At 41.5% G+C, this 17750-nt stretch overlaps 2 protein-coding genes across 14 annotated transcripts in view; both read left to right on the forward strand.

Annotated features, from left to right (window-relative positions):
• NFXL1 (nuclear transcription factor, X-box binding like 1) overlaps positions 1-8855 on the forward strand; it is a 74946-nt gene extending 66091 nt beyond the window's left edge. For all 3 annotated transcript variants that reach the window (XM_047856635.1, XM_047856634.1, XM_047856636.1), the window contains exons 21-23: positions 2947-3033; positions 3834-3887; positions 7195-8855. In XM_047856635.1, coding sequence (XP_047712591.1) covers positions 2947-3033; positions 3834-3887; positions 7195-7368 — 315 coding nt within the window. In that variant the 3' untranslated portion in view covers positions 7369-8855. The remainder of the gene's footprint in view (positions 1-2946; positions 3034-3833; positions 3888-7194) is intronic.
• A 6098-nt stretch (positions 8856-14953) lies between these two features.
• The window catches only part of CORIN (corin, serine peptidase), a 259284-nt gene continuing 256487 nt past the window's right edge, over positions 14954-17750 (forward strand). For 5 of the 11 annotated variants that reach the window (XM_047857500.1, XM_047857499.1, XM_047857504.1 and 2 more), the window contains exon 1: positions 15529-16014. In XM_047857500.1, the coding sequence (XP_047713456.1) occupies positions 15736-16014 (279 nt within the window). In that variant the 5' untranslated portion in view covers positions 15529-15735. Of the gene's footprint in view, positions 15507-15527; positions 16015-17750 lie in introns of those variants that run through there. The other 6 variants (XM_047857498.1, XM_047857507.1, XM_047857503.1 and 3 more) reach the window with 5 other exon arrangements.

Genomic DNA, 17750 nt, shown 5'->3' on the forward strand with positions numbered 1-17750 from the left:
TTGACTTGCCTGTTCACGCTGTTGACCTCTGATTTTTGCTATCTTGGTTACAGTTGTAACTCCTTTTTTCCTTCATATTCTTATGGTCATCCCCTAAGGTTAGTCTTTTTCTTTTCTTTAAATTCATTCAACAAATATTTATTGAGAATCTTCTGCTTTTATTGAGGATATTTGCTTTTTACTTTTTTTCACAGTTCCTACCATCACTTCCTGGGATAGGTAGCTTCTGAATTTAAATTTAGAAGCCTGACCTTTTCTGAAGTTGAATCCCTAAGTTTTAGATATTTAAATTGGACCGCTTTATGTGAAAATCAGTGCTTAGTCAAGTCACTTTTCATCTGCGATGTCTCTCTCATGTCCTGTTACTGTCCAAATATAGTTCGCCACCCACTAGAAGAACTTTGGCAACAGCTCATTCTTGGACTCTGATAACAGCTTCATAGCAGATTTCCCTGCCTCCAAGTCTAGTACTTCCTTAATCTAAGTTCTTCAGTGGTTCTTCATCACTATGGGAAAATAATATACATTTAGAAGAAACATCTATGTACATACTATCTTGGCATTCAAGTGAATCTGTGATGGTGAAGGTTTGCCTGCTTATCTCCAGTCTCATCCTCTAGCAGCCATCTCTGTGAATCTGTTACTTAGGTGTCCTAACATATATGCTACCTTACGCTTTAATCTGTGGCGATGTATACATTCTTCCTTTTGTGTAAAATGCAAAGTTTTTTCCCTTTACCATTCCGTCCACTAGAATCCTGCCTCTAGTATTCAGTGCAAGCATTTCCTTGTTTGGGAAGCTCTTCCTTGTCCTGACTCCCTTAGGAAGACTTAGATGCTGTTTTCCCTTGGTTTCCTTTATCCTAGGTTCATGACTAAGAGCTTGATGATCCTAGGGACGTCTGCAACCTTGTTTTCTCATCCATAAAAGAGAATTTATACTTAGATTTATTGAAAAGAATAAAAGAGGTAATGCTTATATAGCATTTAGTACAGTGATTGCTATGTTTAATAAATAGCTGCTGTTATTATTAGTTAACCACTTGTCATATTATTCCATTCTTTTCCTTATTGTGTCCCTGTCCCTCATACAGTGCTTGGCATGTAATAGGTACTCTGTAAGTACCTTTTTTTTTTCTTTTAAATTTTATTTATTTTGAGAGAGAGAGAGAGAGAGAGAACGTGAGAGAGCACACACAGGGGAGGGGCAGAGAGAGGGAAAGAGAGAATCCCAAGTAGGCTCTGTGCTGCCAGTGCAGAGGCAGACATGGGGCTTGAACTCACAAAACTCTGAGCTCATGACCTGAGCCGAAACCAAGAGTCAGACACTTAACCAAGTGAGCCACCCAAGCGCCTCACCAAAATTTTAAAACTTTTTTAAAAAAGATTAAGTGGTTGAGAGGGAAATTTGTAGCTCTCCAGAAAATTCTCTAGAACTGAATGAGTTGGTAGCCATTGGCCACATATGGCTGTTTATTTATTTGAATATTTTTTAGCTTTATTGATGCACAGTTGACAAAAATTATACGTATTTAAAGTGCACACATGATGATTGTCCACACATATACACTGTGAAATGATTACAGCAATAAAGCTAATTAACATTTTACCTCACAGTTACTGTTTCTTTGTGGAGAGAATACTTACAGAGCATATTTAAAATATATAATACAGTATTAGTAACTATAGCCAGCATGTGGTGTATTAGGTTCCTTAGAACTTATTCATCTTATCACTGAAAATTTGTAGCCAGTGACCAATTTCTTCATATTCTACCTAGTCCATAGCTCCTAGAAATTTCCATTCTCTTCTCAGCTTTTCTAAGTTCTTCTCAGCTTTAATTTTTTAGATTCCACATGTAAGTAAGATCATACAATATTTGTCTGTATCTGACTTACTTTACTTAGCATGATTGTCTCCATGTTCATCCATGTTCTCTAAATAACAGGATTTCCTTCTTTTTTATGGCTGAATAATACTGCATTATAGGTAGGTAGGCAGATCACATTTTTTTTCATTCACTTATCCATTGATGGACACATGTCTTGTTACCATATATTGGCTATTGTGAATAATGATGCAGTGAATATTGGAGCACAGATATCTCTTAGATACTATTTTCATTCCCTGTATAGCCAGAAGTAAGACTGCTAAAACCTATACTACATCTCTTTTAAGTTTTTAAAGAAGCTTCCACACTGTTTTTCATACTGGCTATACAAATTTATATTCCTGCCAACACAGCGCAAGGTTTCTTTCTTTTTTTTTTCTGTAGTCTTGCCATAACTTGTTATTTATTGGCATATCAATTATAGTTATTTTAACAGTTGTGAGTTGATTATGTCATTGTGGTTTAGATTTGCATTTTCCTGGTGATTAATGATATTGAGCCCATTTGCGTATACCTGTTGGCACATATGGGTATTTAAAATTTGAATTTTAACGAATTAACATTAAATAATAGTAAACCTCCAGTTCTTCCGTTTCACTAGACACATTTTGAGTTTCAGTAGCCATATGTAGTTAGTGTTACTCTGTTGGGTAGTGCAGATTTAGAACATTTTCATGATCTCAGAAAACTGTGTTGGATGCCACTACTCTAGAGCATTTTATCCCCTGGAAGCCTTAGAAATATAACAAACAATAAAAATAAAGAATAAAAATGAAATTAAAGCTAAGTTCGTAGTGGCTCTAGTAAATAATTATTAAATGGATGCTTTGAATTTTATGTTCTTTACTTTTTTTCAATTATGAGGCAATAAAAGAATGATCCCTCTTTGAATTAAGACATTTAATGCTTGTAACCATATCATTAAATATTCATGAAGTGACTCTTAATATGCATAACCTTAAGCTGTTAGAGAAATTTTGCTTTTTTGTGGCATACAGTTAGGACTTTGAGGGAAAAAGCTTTTAAAATCAAATTTTTAAAAATATTATTTGTAGGAACTACAGTGTAACAAAGTACGTGAAAATCAGATTTCAATAGAATGCGACACAACATGCAAGGAAATGAAACGGAAAGCATCTGAGGTAATGTTACGTTAAATGTCAATTCTAATTTGCTAATTAATAGCCTTTTCATATTTTGTGGATTACTTTATGTGCTTATTACAAACAAATCTCATCTCTTTTTGCTTTTGTAATAAAAGCCTAGTTTTGTAGGCCTATTTTCAATCCCCAGGTGTATTCTTCAGTGTGTACTAGATTTTTCCATACCAGTTAGTGTATAATGCTCTGGAATGGGACATAGTTTTTCATTTTAATGTTAGTCTAAGCCTCCTGAAATCTAGGTTAAAATAATACAAAATAAGGTTTTGGAATTCTTTGCTGTTTGGGTTACCTCTAGGGTCATCATTTGCCTCCATTAATGCATTCAATGAATAAACTCTTGATTTTGTTTGATACTAAGGATTCCCTTCCAGATGGAACATTTGCAGAAAATGGTCAATTTCAACTCTAGAAAAAGAGTGGTATTGAATAATTTATTATAGATTTAGTATGATAACTCAAGAGAAAAAAATCAGCTTTAAAAATACTTCATTTTGCAGTTTTGTGACTCTTTGAATTGTGATCTAATATCTATTATAATTGTTAAACTGAAATGTTTATATACTGTGTAACACTATCCCTCCCCTCCCCTTCCAGTCGGTTAGACAGAACCTTGGTAACACTTCTCAGTATAACCTTTACATGTCATTAAGTAACTTCCAATATAAAGTTCCTAGAAGTCATTCTGGGTTAGTGGATCCTGGGTGGGATCCTGGGTGGGAAATTCTGAATAAAATTTGATGGTTATGATGGTAGTATACTTTTAAATGTCTATAAAACAGATAAAAGAAGCAGAAGCCAAAGCTGCTCTTGAAGAGGAAAAACGAAGACAACAGGTAACTAAACAAAATACCTAGATTTATGTCTTTTTGTATCGTTGTTAGTTTTTAGAGAAACACAAGGTATATTCCACATACAAACTAGGGGCTGGTCTACTGTTTTCTGGACTGAAAATAATACATTTCCTACAAAACAGAAATTAGCCATTCCCTCACTTCAGTCCAGCTATCCTGAACCTCTCAAGAAGCATGAAATCTTGTATATTCCCAGATATTTTGTATATTCCCAAATTTACTTCCTTGCCAGGCTCATCCATTCTCTAGTGATAAGAATTTTAACTCCTCTTTAGGTTGGTGGGTGTTGGTGGGGTGTGGCAGCATCCATTTTTTTTTATTAAAAATTTTTTTACGGGTGCCTGGATGGCTCAGTGAGTTAAGTGTCCGAATTTGGCTCAGGTCATAATCTCACAGTTCATGAGCCCCATGTCGGGCTCTGTGCTGACAGCTCGGAGCTGGAGCCTGCTCCGGATTTTGTGTCTTTCTCTCTCTGCCCCTCCCCTGCTCACACTCTGTCTCCCTTCTCTCTCTCAAAAATAATAATTTTTTTAAATGTTTTTTTTTTTTTTTTTTTTTTTCTTGAGCGAGAACGAGAGAGAACATGCTTGAGCCAGGTAGAAGCAATGAGAGAAGGGGACAAAGAATCCTAAGCAGGCTCTGCGCTGACAGCAGCAAGCCCGATGCAGGGCTTGAACTCATGAACTGCGGGGCTCTAACCCACAAATGAGATCATAACCTGAGCCAAAGTCAGACACTTAAATGACTGAGCCACCCAGGCCCCTGGCAGCATCCATTTTAAAGTACCTCTTGGAGCACTTGTCTTCACTTACCTAAAATTATTTGAGTTCTATTTTACTGGGTTGTAAATTGTCTGTAAAAGTCAGTGTTGTTTACTAACCAATGCACTTATTTTAATAATACATTCCCTTATTTCTCCTTTATTTTCATAAATGCAGGATTATTATCTGCTCTTTGTTCTATAGCAGATAACAACTACATTTCTGTACATTTGCTCAAATACTATCTTGATTGTATACTCCAAAGAGTGGCTTAAGTTTCTAATAGTGACATGATTGTTTTTCAGTTTGCATTTTGAGATGCTCCATACTTAGCAAAAAGGGTATATTATATGCAAACTGCTGCCTTTTGAATGAGGAGATTGAAATTTATATGACTTGAGGGGAGGGCATTGGAAACAATTCAGGTAGCAAATAAAAGTGGGCTAAAATGACCTCTGATGTTAAATGGTTCTAAAAGTTGGTTTGCCTAATATTCCGAAATAAGTTATCAAAGCTCTTACAGTAAAACGTGGATTGACTAGAATCCTGGGAGGTTAATTTATTAGGAATAGTTGAGGGTGAATCTTCTTTCCCTTTTTATAAACGATTGTGGACGGAAATTTTTAATATATTCACTATTTACTGACCTTTTCTTTTTAAAAAAATTTTTTTTTTCCAACGTTTATTTATTTTTTTGGGGGACAGAGCGAGACAGAGCATGAACGGGGGAGGGGCAGAGAGAGAGGGAGACACAGAATCGGAAACAGGCTCCAGGCTCTGAGCGGTCAGCACAGAGCCTGACGCGGGGCTCGAACTCACGGACCGCGAGATCGTGACCTGGCTGAAGTCGGACGCTTAACCGACTGCGCCACCCAGGCGCCCCTTTACTGACCTTTTCAACAGAGTGTATAGAACATTGTTTAAATTCTGCATGATGAATGTGGGTCATCATTAAAGCATCAATTATTTTACTGTGTCAGTTCCCAAGTTTGGCTCCTTTTCATGTATATTGATCTTGTTCTCTATTTCAACCACCACGAAAAATATTCTGACATTTTGATTCCTTGAAGAATGCTACTTTGTGTTAAATTAAGTCCAGGAGTAGCTCATCTTCACATGTGGTTTACGGGTGAAGTAATGGATGTGTTAACTGAAGTTTGTACAGTTGACTCTCGAACAACACAGGTTTAAGCTACAAGGGTCCACTTAATTGAGGCTTCTTTTTGATAGCTACAGCACAGTACTGTAAATGTGTTTTCTCTTACTTATGATTTTCTTTTTTTTTTTTTTTTAATTTTTTTTTTCAACGTTTATTTATTTTTGGGACAGAGAGAGACAGAGCATGAACGGGGGAGGGGCAGAGAGAGAGGGAGACACAGAATCGGAAACAGGCTCCAGGCTGTGAGCCATCAACCCAGAGCCTGACGCGGGGCTCGAACTCACGGACCGCGAGATCGTGACCTGGCTGAAGTCGGACGCTTAACCGACTACGCCACCCAGGCGCCCCTTACTTATGATTTTCTTAGTAACATTTTCTTTTCTTTAGCTTACTTTATTGTAAGAATACAGTATATAATACAACATACAAAATATGTGTTCATCAACTGTTCGGTAAGGGTTCCAGTCAACAGAAGGCTGTGTATTAGCAGTTAAGTTTTGGGGGAGTCAAAAGTTGTATATGGATTTTTGACTGTGGGGTCAGCACCCCTGACTTCTGCATTGTTTAAGGGTTAACTTGTATTTCCTTTAGATAAATAAACAATTACAGAATCTTGCACGGCGATTACATACATATTTTAGTTAATGACTATCGTGGTTTAGTTACAGTGCACTGTAGTGTATCATGTTACGTTATCATGTATAAAGTTAAGTTCTTAACAGTAGAATAAAAATCCGCATTTCATGAGTATCATCCAGTTATCCTTTTTTTAGAACCAGTTTTTATATTCTACTTTCTAAAATAGTTATTTTGACTTAAAGCATGAAGCATTTTTCCCCTGAAGAATTTCTACTCTGTTTTTAAATGTATTTGATAAAGAGAAGACTCAATTTCTGGCAGTTTTTTTTCTCTACTCACTTGAATTTCCTTCATAAAGCCATTAATGTTTATTACTAGCATTGTAAAAAGCTAGAATTACAGGTATTTTTATTCTCACTGGGCATCTCTTATCACTTGCCAGAAATTGTTGTCAAAACCCAGTAGGTTAATGGTGTTGAAGTATAAAACTAATGTCTATATTTAGGGCACCCTTTTTTAATCAGATATTTCTGTATTTTGTGTCAAAGTCAGGCCCATGGTCTGAAATAATCTGTGACTCCCCATTTCCCTTTCTGCTTACCTAAACTCTGAATGTGTTGAATGCAATCTGTAGTGGAGAGAGTTTTTTTAAAAAAATCAAATCAATATATTTATTTTATACCATTACTATTAAAACATTTCACAAATTGATTTTCATCCAAGTGGAGAATTTCAAATCAGCGTACGTGTCGAATCTAATAAAAATGATGCTGTTTTGTTTTTGACTTAGGCTGAACTGGAGGCTTTTGAAAACAGACTGAAAGGTCGTCGGAAGAAGAGCAGGAAAAGAGATGAAGTGGCAGTGGAGCTGACGCTATGGCAGAAATACAAATACTCTCTCCTTCCCGCATGTGCGCTGGTGGTTTTAGTGTTTGCCTGGTACATAGCCCGTGACGTGGCATAGAAGTTGTGATCTGTTCACATACCTCAGACTGGATTTAGAGAAGTCAAGTCTGGAACGTTAGGAAGTGTATACTGTAGAACATATATATTCACATTCGTCTCTGTGTTCTCTTCTGGCTGTTGTTAGAAGGACGGAATGCTAAGCTTTCTCCTGATGAGCATACCGGAAGTGGTAGGGTAACATTGTTCACTAGTAAAAGCATGACCGAAATTGTGAAATCTTTCATAAGTCATAGCCAGTGGCAGGGTAGCACATCAGTTGTTCAGTGCGCTTCCTTGTGTTAACACAGTTGTTTCATTGACTATTTCAAACCAACTTTCTTTTCTTTTCTCTTTTCTTTTTCCTTTCTTTCTTTCTTTTGCAAAATTAAGATGAAACTGAGCCATATGTGCGGTAAAAGGAATATTTCACAATGTTTTGGTTACTTATTAAAAGGTACTTTTCTTGATCATGTAACTTTGTACTTTAAAAAAAAAAACTATTCTCTAAAAGACCTCTTAAATTGTAACATGAAGCTATAATTAGGTGTAATTAGATTCCAGAAATTGGCTTATTAGTGAGGAATTTTTATCAGTTATTGAAATAAGTTTTTATGTGGTGGGTTTCTCAGAGGAAAATATAATTGTTTTTAAAAAATGTCAGGCTAGATTTCTCACATGTGGCTATTTCTTGTGTAAGAAGCACTTAACTGAAGTTTGGCATGTTTTGTAAAACTTGTACGTGTCTTCTCAAAGTAACAATAAAAGAAAAACTGATATTTATGAGCAATAAATGCTTGAGCACAGGGCTTATGAGCTTTCTATACTTACTCTCATTTCTTTTTACCATGATCCTGTAAGTAGATTTCAGCTGGAAATCATCAGTTCTTATGAAAAAAACACTCTGATAGAGAACTATCAGTAAGCCAAATCTGTTTGAATTGTCATTTTAAATGGTTTTGCTATTTAATTTTTGTATGATTAATGTTTTCATTAAACTTTTTCATACCAAATTTGTAACCTAGAATATTTACTATTATCTAGAAGATTCAGGAGCCAGTAATTTTAGGTTAGGTATTAGTATCAATGTATAAAAGCTCTAATACTTGATGCAAAACATAGTTAATTGGTAGATACTGAAAAATGCAGAAGTATGTTTTAAACAGAAATACAAAGAAGGATTTTTACACTTTGCTGACCTGAATTCAAAAATTTTTAATGTTATATGCATTCGTCTAGTATTAGCTAGTGTCTAAAATGAAAGGGCAGTCATTCTTTTCATTATGGTATTTGTGTTTTGATTTTAGACTTTTTTTCTTTTTTGCCTTTCTCCATGTTAGAGTAACTGGGTTAGTGTTTTCAGGAGCTCTAAGTTAGAGCTGCTACACTTATGTCATTTCCTGACTCTAAAAGGTGAATATTAAAGACTGTGAGCAACTAGGTGTCTACCTGAGGAGCTATTTTTCATGTATCTCAGAATCTTGGCCTAATAAATGAGCCTAAAGCCTATTTCCTATCTGTTTGTTGGGCTTCTGTTCTTGCTAGTTTTCTTTCGCATTTGTGGGGAAGAATTTAGTGAGCTGAGAAATGAGACTGATTAGAATAATAATAATTAAGCTGTTTATTATTTTGTAATTGCTTGGCTAGTAGTTCAGAGCTTTGTTAATTTACCCAAAGTCACACAATTATTTATTTATTCAATCAACAGATGTGTTTCCTGTGTTACAGGTACTTTGTAGGTACTGGAGATGAGAGTGATCCTTCCTCTTAGGGAGTGACTAAGGAGTGGAAGGGGACAGGAAGGAAATAGATACACAATAAAATGAACGTCCTTTCATGTGTGATAGGTGGTATTAAAAAATGAAAAGTCATGAAAATGGGGGTAAGTGGGGACTAGCTGTTCTATTCTGGGAAAGTCCCTCTGAGATGGAGACATCTGAGCTGTGCCCTGAATGACCTTCACTTGAAGACATGAGGGAAAAATCCATGAGGGAGGAAAAGTAGCAAGTACTAAGTCTCTGAGCCCCATAGACCATGGTGAGGAATTGGGGTTTAGTCCATTCGCAAAGGGCAGTGTTGGAAGGCTGTAAGTGGGGAATAGTTACTGTTGTTAAGGTGACTGGCTGGCTGCTGGCTGCTGGCTGCTGGTGGAGAAAAGACTAGAAGGGAGCAAGGGAGGGGATGGGCTGGGAGGCAGCCTAGGCTGGAGGTGCTGGTGATGCCTCGCCCCAGTTCCCCATTGCCCTTGAAAGAGTGGCGAGCACGAGGAAGTTGCCAAAACTGCTGCATGATGAATGGAAGGGGAATGAATGAGATAGGATAGTTCTTTAAGGTCAACGTGAAGTTCAGTTTGGCCTAACTACTGGTTTGGAGGGAAATAAAGCAGTACATATGGACCTTTTTTTGCTTCAGTCTGAACCAGAGAAGGAATGGAAGAGTTATCAAATAGCCACTGGAAAGGACACAGATAAAATTGTGAATGTCATGGCCTTACTTTCCTATTCACTCTGTGTCATTGTAAAAGTTTAGTAGCTTACTATTTGAAATTTGTGGAAATTTTAGTTTTTCGGCTTAAACTTTTAGGGAGTGTTCAGAACCTAGTGTTTGTATTTCAATTACTTTAGTCAAGTCCAAATTAAATTCAAATTTCAAATAAATTGATATAATCTTTGCTGAAATTGCCAGAGGAACTTGATTGAAGCAAAACATTGAAAACATTTGCTTTTTGCAAAGAAGTCTGATGCTTGAACTTCATGGCTATTAATGTTAAAGATTTTATTTATTTACTTATTAATTAAGTGTTTATTTTTGAGAGAGAGAGTGAGTGGGAGAGGGACAGAGAGAGAGGAGAAGCAGGCTCCATACTGCCAGTGCAGAGCCCGATGCCGGGCTCAAACTCACGTCAAGATCATGACCTGACCTGAGACAAAACCAAGATAGGGGATGCTTAACCAACACCCAGGTGCCCCTACTTACTTATTTTTTAAATGTTTATTTATTTATTTTGAGAAAGAATGAAAGCCCATGAGCAGGGAAGGGGCAGAGAGAGACAGACAGACAGAATCCCAAGCGCTGTCAGCACAGAGCCCAATATGGGGCCTGACCCAGAGTCGATCTCACGAACTGAGCTGACATCAAGAGACGGAGGCCTAACTGACTGAACCCCCCAGGTGCCGCGATTTTTGTTAAAAATTTTAAACGCAGGTAAGTATCTGTGGTAGTGTTTCAAGATGACCTAAAGCTTTTTTGGCTCTTCATGTTATTTCACATGACCCAGGTGACTCCTCCAGGTGTTACCTTTGCCCGTCCTTGGGTGTTAGTGAGGCAGATGTTTAAGCTCTGGAGTCAGAATTGATGTAGGGCAGCTATGTCTCCTCTCTGGTCTTTGGAAGTTGTCCTCTGTATTGAGTGGCAGTGATTAGACCACCTAATCCTTGGGGCTTAGAGTCTACTTATAAGTCGGTGAGCTTCGTAGAGGGAAGAAGCACCCCCTAGAAGAGATGCAAATTTGGGAGGGGGAGCTTCGAACGCTTCTGCGGACAAGAGAGACCAGGCATCCACCTGGAAAACCATTTCCAGGTATTGCAGAATCTTGGTCTATTGGGGTAAGCTTAGGGCTCTTATTTGCTGTGCTTCTCTTATTTCTAAGCTTCAATTTCAGTTAATGTGCAACATGTACTTATGTAGAACTGTGAAGAGTTACCCACATACAGCCTGAAATTCCACAGTCCAGATTCATTTGAGTTAAAACACTTTCAGAGAGACATTCCCTTTTCATCATCATCTGGCCATCCTCTACCTTACAATATTTTTTCCTCCTAGCACCAAACAGTACCTGTCATTGTATCATGGATTTGCTTGTTGTCTCACCTGCTTCACTAGAACATAAGTTCCATGAGGGCAGGAGTGCAGTTTTGTTTGCCGCTGTAACCTCAGAGGGGGCACGCCTCGCCACAGAGTAGATGCTGGCATTAGTTTTCTGGGGCTGCCATAGCAAATGGCCACAAACGGAGTAGCTTGAAATGACAGAAATTTATTCTCTCACAGTTCAGGAGTCCAGAAGTCCAAAATCAAAGTGACAGTGGGATTGATTGGCTGCTTCTGGAGACCGAAAACTATTCCATGCCCCTCTCTCAGCTTCTGGTTGTGGGCATCAGTCCTTGGCTTGTGGACATAATCACTCCAGTCTCATCTCTGTCTTCGCATGACCTTCTTCTCTGGGTCTGTGTCCTTTTCTGTCTCCTCTGTATATTTAAGGTCCACTCAGCCGGTATAATCTCATTTTAATTAATTACATCTCAAAGGACCCTATTTCCAAATGTGGAAGGTGACATTCTCAGGCTCCAAATGGACATTGGTTTTGGGAGGGATGCTATTCACACTGCAACACTTATTGTTTAACTTCTGTAAGCCTCAATTTCCTTTTGTAAAATAGTGACAAGCATTAGCTATTATTATATGTCTGCAACTATTTTAAAGCAGTTTACGTTTTAAAAATTGCCATGACAGCCTATGCATTCTCCTTTTACAGCAAAGGAAAGTAGGTTTGTTTCAAGGATCAAAAACAAAATAGATATGTCCCTTTGTGAAGTACTTGGTCACATAGTGGTTAGAAAATCTTAGCCACTCACCTGGGTGGCTCAGTCGGTTAAGAGTCCAACTTCAGCTCAGGTCATGATCTCACAGCTCATGGGTTCGAGCCCTGCATTGGGCACTGTGCTGACAGCTCAGAGCCTGGAGCCTGCTTTGGGTTCTGTGTCTCCCTCTCTCTCTGTTCCTCTCCGGCTCACGCTCTCTCTCAAAAATAAGTAAACATTAAAAAAAAAAAAACTTTAACAAAAATCTTAGCTATAATAATATAGGTAAGTGTGACTTAATCTCATAACTTCAAGACCTCTGTTACAAATGGATTCACAAATCAGAGGGGGAAAAGTCTGTCGTGAACTGAGGCACCTCAGCTTTTGCTCATGTGGTCACTGTCAATGAGGTGGGCACTATCCCTCTGAAGAGCAGGCAGAATGCTGGCCAAAGGTAGGGGCGTTTGGACAAATTGCAGGAAGGGGCCCTGTTGGTGAGGAAACAGCACTAGGTGGGCAAGGGCGCTAAAAATAAAAATTCCTTTGGAAATTTTCCTGGGCCAATTCTTATTCCTTTTCCCCGAATGACTGCTCTGGTATAGTAGAGGAGGGGACTGATACACTAGTAATAATATGTACAGCAAAGCAGAAGGTCTACCCATGCTACTCTTAACATATGCACAATATTTCAGTGTGCTGATAAGGGTATGTTGATTTTGTCTTTTTAATTAAACTCTCCCCTGCAACAGGTAAATTTCCAGTCCACCTATTTCTTGCTCTTTAACAGTGTAAAAAAATCTTTGCATCTTTAGATCTCAGCTAAAACTGCCACGTTCTAAATCCCCTAAAGCCAGCCTCACATTATTTTCAAGTATTTTTACATAGCTTATTCTTTGTGTATGTTTAATGCATCTCTTCTACTAGACTGACAGTTCTCTGAGGGCAGGAGCCCTTATTTTGTTCACCTGGTGGCTAGCAAATCCTAAATGAGTATTAGTTGAATGAATAGCTAAATAGATAGGTCGTGGGGGTAGCATATCTGTCTTAGCCACTGCTTGCCTATTACCGTCCTCGGAGCCTGGCTGCAGCTTTAAAATATCTTTTTCTTGTTCTCAAACTGCCTTCATTTGTAGTACTAAGCATTAAGGAGGTCTGTCATATATGTGACCAAAGTTTCATCTGTAAAATTATCCTTTGCAGAGATACATTCAGTATGTTTAAGAAGTTAATCTTTCCCACCAACCTCTTTAAGGTTTGTCTTATTTCTTTTAAATGATCTAACTAGTTGAACATACACTGGAAGTACTAGACAAAAATTTCAAAAGGCTCCAAATGTTTCTCTTGTAAAATTAAAGCATTTTAAGAGACTAGCCGGTGGTTGTTATTTTAAGTTGAAAAGCAAATGTGGCAAATTTTTAAAAAGGAATAACTCGGGGCATTGAAGATTACTGTGGGCTCTCTGCACATTCGAAGTACTTCAGATGTTATGAGACTTCTCACATTTTTGTGATTTCTTACATTATAAACCCTTCGTACAAAGTATATAAAAATAGATGTTTCCTGTCATGCCACCAAGACCTCAAGTATTCACTCTGGTACCATTGGTAACCAGAACTGGTTGGGTTTTTTTTTTTTTTTTTTTTTTTTTTTTTTCTGGAAAGAAGTTTAAGGAATTCTTATCTGACACCAGCAATGCAAGCAGTGTTAGTTCTCAGAACACAGCTGGTGTGGAAGAGAGAGGGACACCCGTCCACACCAGCTCTCTCCAATCCACTGATTTATCTACTTTGCTTTCACAGTTCCTGCAGCACCTCCACCAGAGGGCAGAAAGTGGAAGAGAAAGGAGGGTACACAAATCCATACCAGCCTTGGGAATGCCTGTAGAACCCTTGAGGACTGAATCCAACCCTCCTTTCGCAAACGGAGTGAACTGTGGCTCAGGAAGGCCACGTGATTTGCTCAAGGTAGAGCCGGCTGAAGAATCCCCTAGGCTCTTCGTTTTCAGACTGGTGTCCCTGCAGTAATAACTTCTGATGAGGCAGTATTTCAATAAGAACACAGTCCTCAAGTTACAAGGCTTCGGGGGCATCCCAGCTCAGCACTTGTCTAGCCGTGTAACCTCGGCCACTTCAGCTCCCGAAATCTTCCTCATCTCTAAAACAGTAAGAGTACCTACTTCATAAAGGGGTTGATAGACCCAAAAGAGAGAATCCGTGTACAGTGCTTAGCACAAAGCTTGCCTCAGATACTAAGAGCTTAATTTTTTGAATGATGGTAAACTTGTCAGATACTGGATTTCAAATCTGATGTTTGGAACACTGATGAAATCAGCGTTTCAACTATTTTACTATATATTTTTTACTGTTTCATTTCATTTCAGAAACAAAATACAGATTTCCCCCCAGTTGTACAAAGGTAGACAGTTTCCCTCAGCAATATTATTCAAGGAACAGGTGCCTGGTGCATACTTTGTTGACTATGCATGGCCTCCACCAGAAAAATGGAGATGGGTGTATTCCATGACCTCATGAATCATTTTTGAAATTTCCATTAAGATCTTGACCGAAGTCGGATAAAAACTCATTTTTCAGAAAAAAATGCAATGTAGTCTCCCTGCCCCCCACACCCCCGGACAGATGACAACTGTCTTGGCCTTCACATGAGAAAGGAATCTTTACCCTTGTAAATACCGGCAGTGCCCCCCTTGCTGTCTGCAGAAGAGCGGATGATAGCGAATGACAGAAAAGCAGGGTTGCCGGACCCCTCGGGGGCAGCCTGTGGATCCCTCCCTAGGAAATTGCCACGTGGGCTTATTAGGGAAGCAGCCTGAGGTTCCCCCACATGCCTGCAAAGCTCAGCAAAGTCTCAGGCAGTTTTGCAAAAGCAGTTTCTTCACCGAATATGTAACAGAAGGCAAGTTTCTATTTGTCTAATGCAAATAATGCTCGCCTTCAAAACGTTACATCTTTTTTTTGAGAAAACAAAGTTGGCCTTTTATTGCCAGTGCCCGCAGTTATTTCGATTTTTACTTGGCTAAGCTCTGGCTAAAAGAAAATGGTGTAGGATGTGATAAGGAGATTTTGGGGCGCCGAGAAGTAACTCTTGCTCCCAACTATTCTGTCTCCCAGGGCCCCAAATTTCAGGTCTTCTTTTCTTGCCGTCCTCGCGGGGTGTAAGTCTGGGGGGGTGGGGAGCCAGCAGTCTGCTTGGCCTCCCCCTCTGCCCCTGAAGAGTAACTTCTTTGAATGCAAAAGAGGTGGGGTTGCGGAGGATCTGTCCTTAAGGGCTCGTATGGGTGGGACCCAGAGACGGCAGTGAAGGGAGGGAGTGGTCCGCGGGTGGGATCTGTGGAGCAGACAAAATGTGGGGCCCCTGTCCCTTGAAGTTCAACTTGTCTCTTCCTGAGTGAGGAGCAAGTCGTCCGTAGTACGCTCCCCCCCCCCCCCCCCAAGGGGCACAACGGGGAAAGAAAAGCGACCAGGTTAAGAGTGGGCAGAGGAAAAAGCGAGTCATGTGCTCCAGGAAACAGTCCCCAGCCCTGGCTCGGGAAGAGCGCTACCGCCCAGCCGGAGCCCCGGAGCAGGTAAGATCCACGAATTGCGCTTGCCCGCAAACTGGTCGGATGACCTCTCAGTGCAGATGAATTCGGGGTCGACCCCTCCTTCCCCTGCGTCCTCCTCCCCTCGGTGCCACCTTCCTCCCCCGCCGTCGGTGAGCTCCGGCTTGCCCGGCGGCGTTGAGCTCCCAGCAACCAGTCCTCGGGGCGCACGATCCTCCACGGGTCGCCCAGCGTCCGCGACCCTCGCAAGGTCATGAGCAGACTTTCCTTCAACGTCCAAGTCGCGTCGGTCCGGAGACCCAGATCTCCTCGGCAGGGGCGTCGGCACGTCTCCCGCAGAGTCCCTCCTCGGCCGGGCGCCCTGCACGCGGCAAGTGGACTGGGCGGCGCGCGGCCGCCGGGGCAGGCGGCAGCAGGAGCCGTCGGCACGAGCCCCTCGGGGATCCCCGGCTTCCCCTCCGCGCCAGCGCCGCGGACCCCCGGGACGCCCCGGCCCCGGAAGCACTGCGCAGCAGCCCGGCCGGCCCCAGACGTAAGCCTGCTTTCCGACTGCGCGCCCCTCGGTCTCCGTCCCTCGCAGAGCCGGGGCTCGCGCTCGCTCCCCCCGCGGACAGCCGGCCCATTCTGAGCGTTGGCTTATCCCAGAACCCGCCCCGCTTGCAGCGTGCCGCGACCTCCCGCGTCCCCTGCGCGCCGACTGTCTCTGGCGCAAGTCCGCCTGGACACAACGGGCGCCGGCCTCCGGGGGGCGCAGGCTCGGAGCTGCTCTGGGTTTGGCGGGCTCCGATCCTGTCTTGGGAAGGGACCAAGCTGCCCCTACTTCGGGAGACGGAAGGGAGGGAAGGGCGTCACAGACGGCTCGCACTGGCCTGAGCCCCCAGGAACAGGGTCTGATTTGCGACCGCCCTTCTTTTTCGGGGTCAGGAGGGTCGCAGAATCCGCTCACTGCCAGGCGGTGCCGGCTGCACGGAGTCGGGGACCAGTGACCGCTCTGTGCGAGCGGAGACCGAGGGCTAGGCGGGCGGGAGGAGGGTGGTGTCGTGTCGGATCCTGTGGGGACTCTGCCCCAGCTCCCGTGGCGGGCGCCCCACCCCCGGTGCCACCAGCTTGGGGCCGGTGGATGGCGGTGTAGGCACTTTTAGCACTGCTGGTCAATCCCAGACCGAGCCCCTGGCGCTCGGAGCTGCGAGTCCGACAGGAAAGCAGCCGGGCTGGGCATTCCCAGGGAAGCTGTCCTCGCAGTTCAGAAAGTGGAGCTTTCCTCCCGCGGGGAACCTCTGAGAACAATGAGCGGCAAAGACCAATTCTTGGCTAAGCCTCCGACGGCTTCTGGGTACACATTTGTAGTTTTTAGGTTTTTGTCTTTGTAGACTGGTTTGCTGGTGGAAACAGAACTCTGCGAAGGAATGCCCGACTGCTACCAGAAAGGGAGCCAAGTTCAGGATGTACTGACGAAGGCGGGATCATTATCCAAGAACACACACTTTAGCTGGCGGTGTTGAAATTAAAGATGCTGCAAAACGTTAATTTTTTGGCATGACCCGGAGAGCATGAGGAGAATTGCACCCATGCATCCCGTTTGCCCCATCACTGTCTTAGGCATTCCACTTTCCCTGGCCAAGCGGAAAATGGGGCTGCTTGGCTAAAGGAATACTGACCAGTACAGAACACTCGATCCGCAGGAAGCGCTCAAGCAACCTCCAGACTTAACCTGTTCCACAAAATCTACCCGGACATGCAAAGTGCACACACATACATGCTTTTGTGTTTGAGACTGTTTATTGAGAGTAGGAATGGAAAAAAAATCACAAGGGTGAAAGGTGCTGTTAGCTGGGGTGCCTTGGAGAGTAGAGTATGGGTTTTGGTGTCTAAGTTCAAATCTCTGGCTTTACCCCTTGAAAGCTACAAAGCCCTGGGCAAGTCAGATACTCCTGTTGAACCTTGATGTTCCACCTGGATCCAGCAAATGGAGATGATACTGTTGGCCATTTATAAGAACGCTGTGAGAATTAAGGAAATAAATATGTCCCGGAAAGACTATCCATGATAGTTGTACATTCTATGAAGTCTCCCTAACCTGTTTTTACTTACAGAGCTGGTCCCATCTCAGATCCAATGAGTCTGCAGGCTTTTCTGCACAGCCAGGCTTCTGTGATTCTAAACCCGTGCTCTCCAATAGAGTAGCTGCTGGTCACACATTGTTATTTAATTAGTGTCATTGTTTAAATTCATCAAAATTAAATCAAATGAAAAATTCCATTCTTCAGT

Source organism: Prionailurus viverrinus, chromosome B1, assembly GCF_022837055.1.
Source record: "Prionailurus viverrinus isolate Anna chromosome B1, UM_Priviv_1.0, whole genome shotgun sequence".
In the NCBI taxonomy this organism is placed as follows: domain Eukaryota; kingdom Metazoa; phylum Chordata; class Mammalia; order Carnivora; family Felidae; genus Prionailurus; species Prionailurus viverrinus.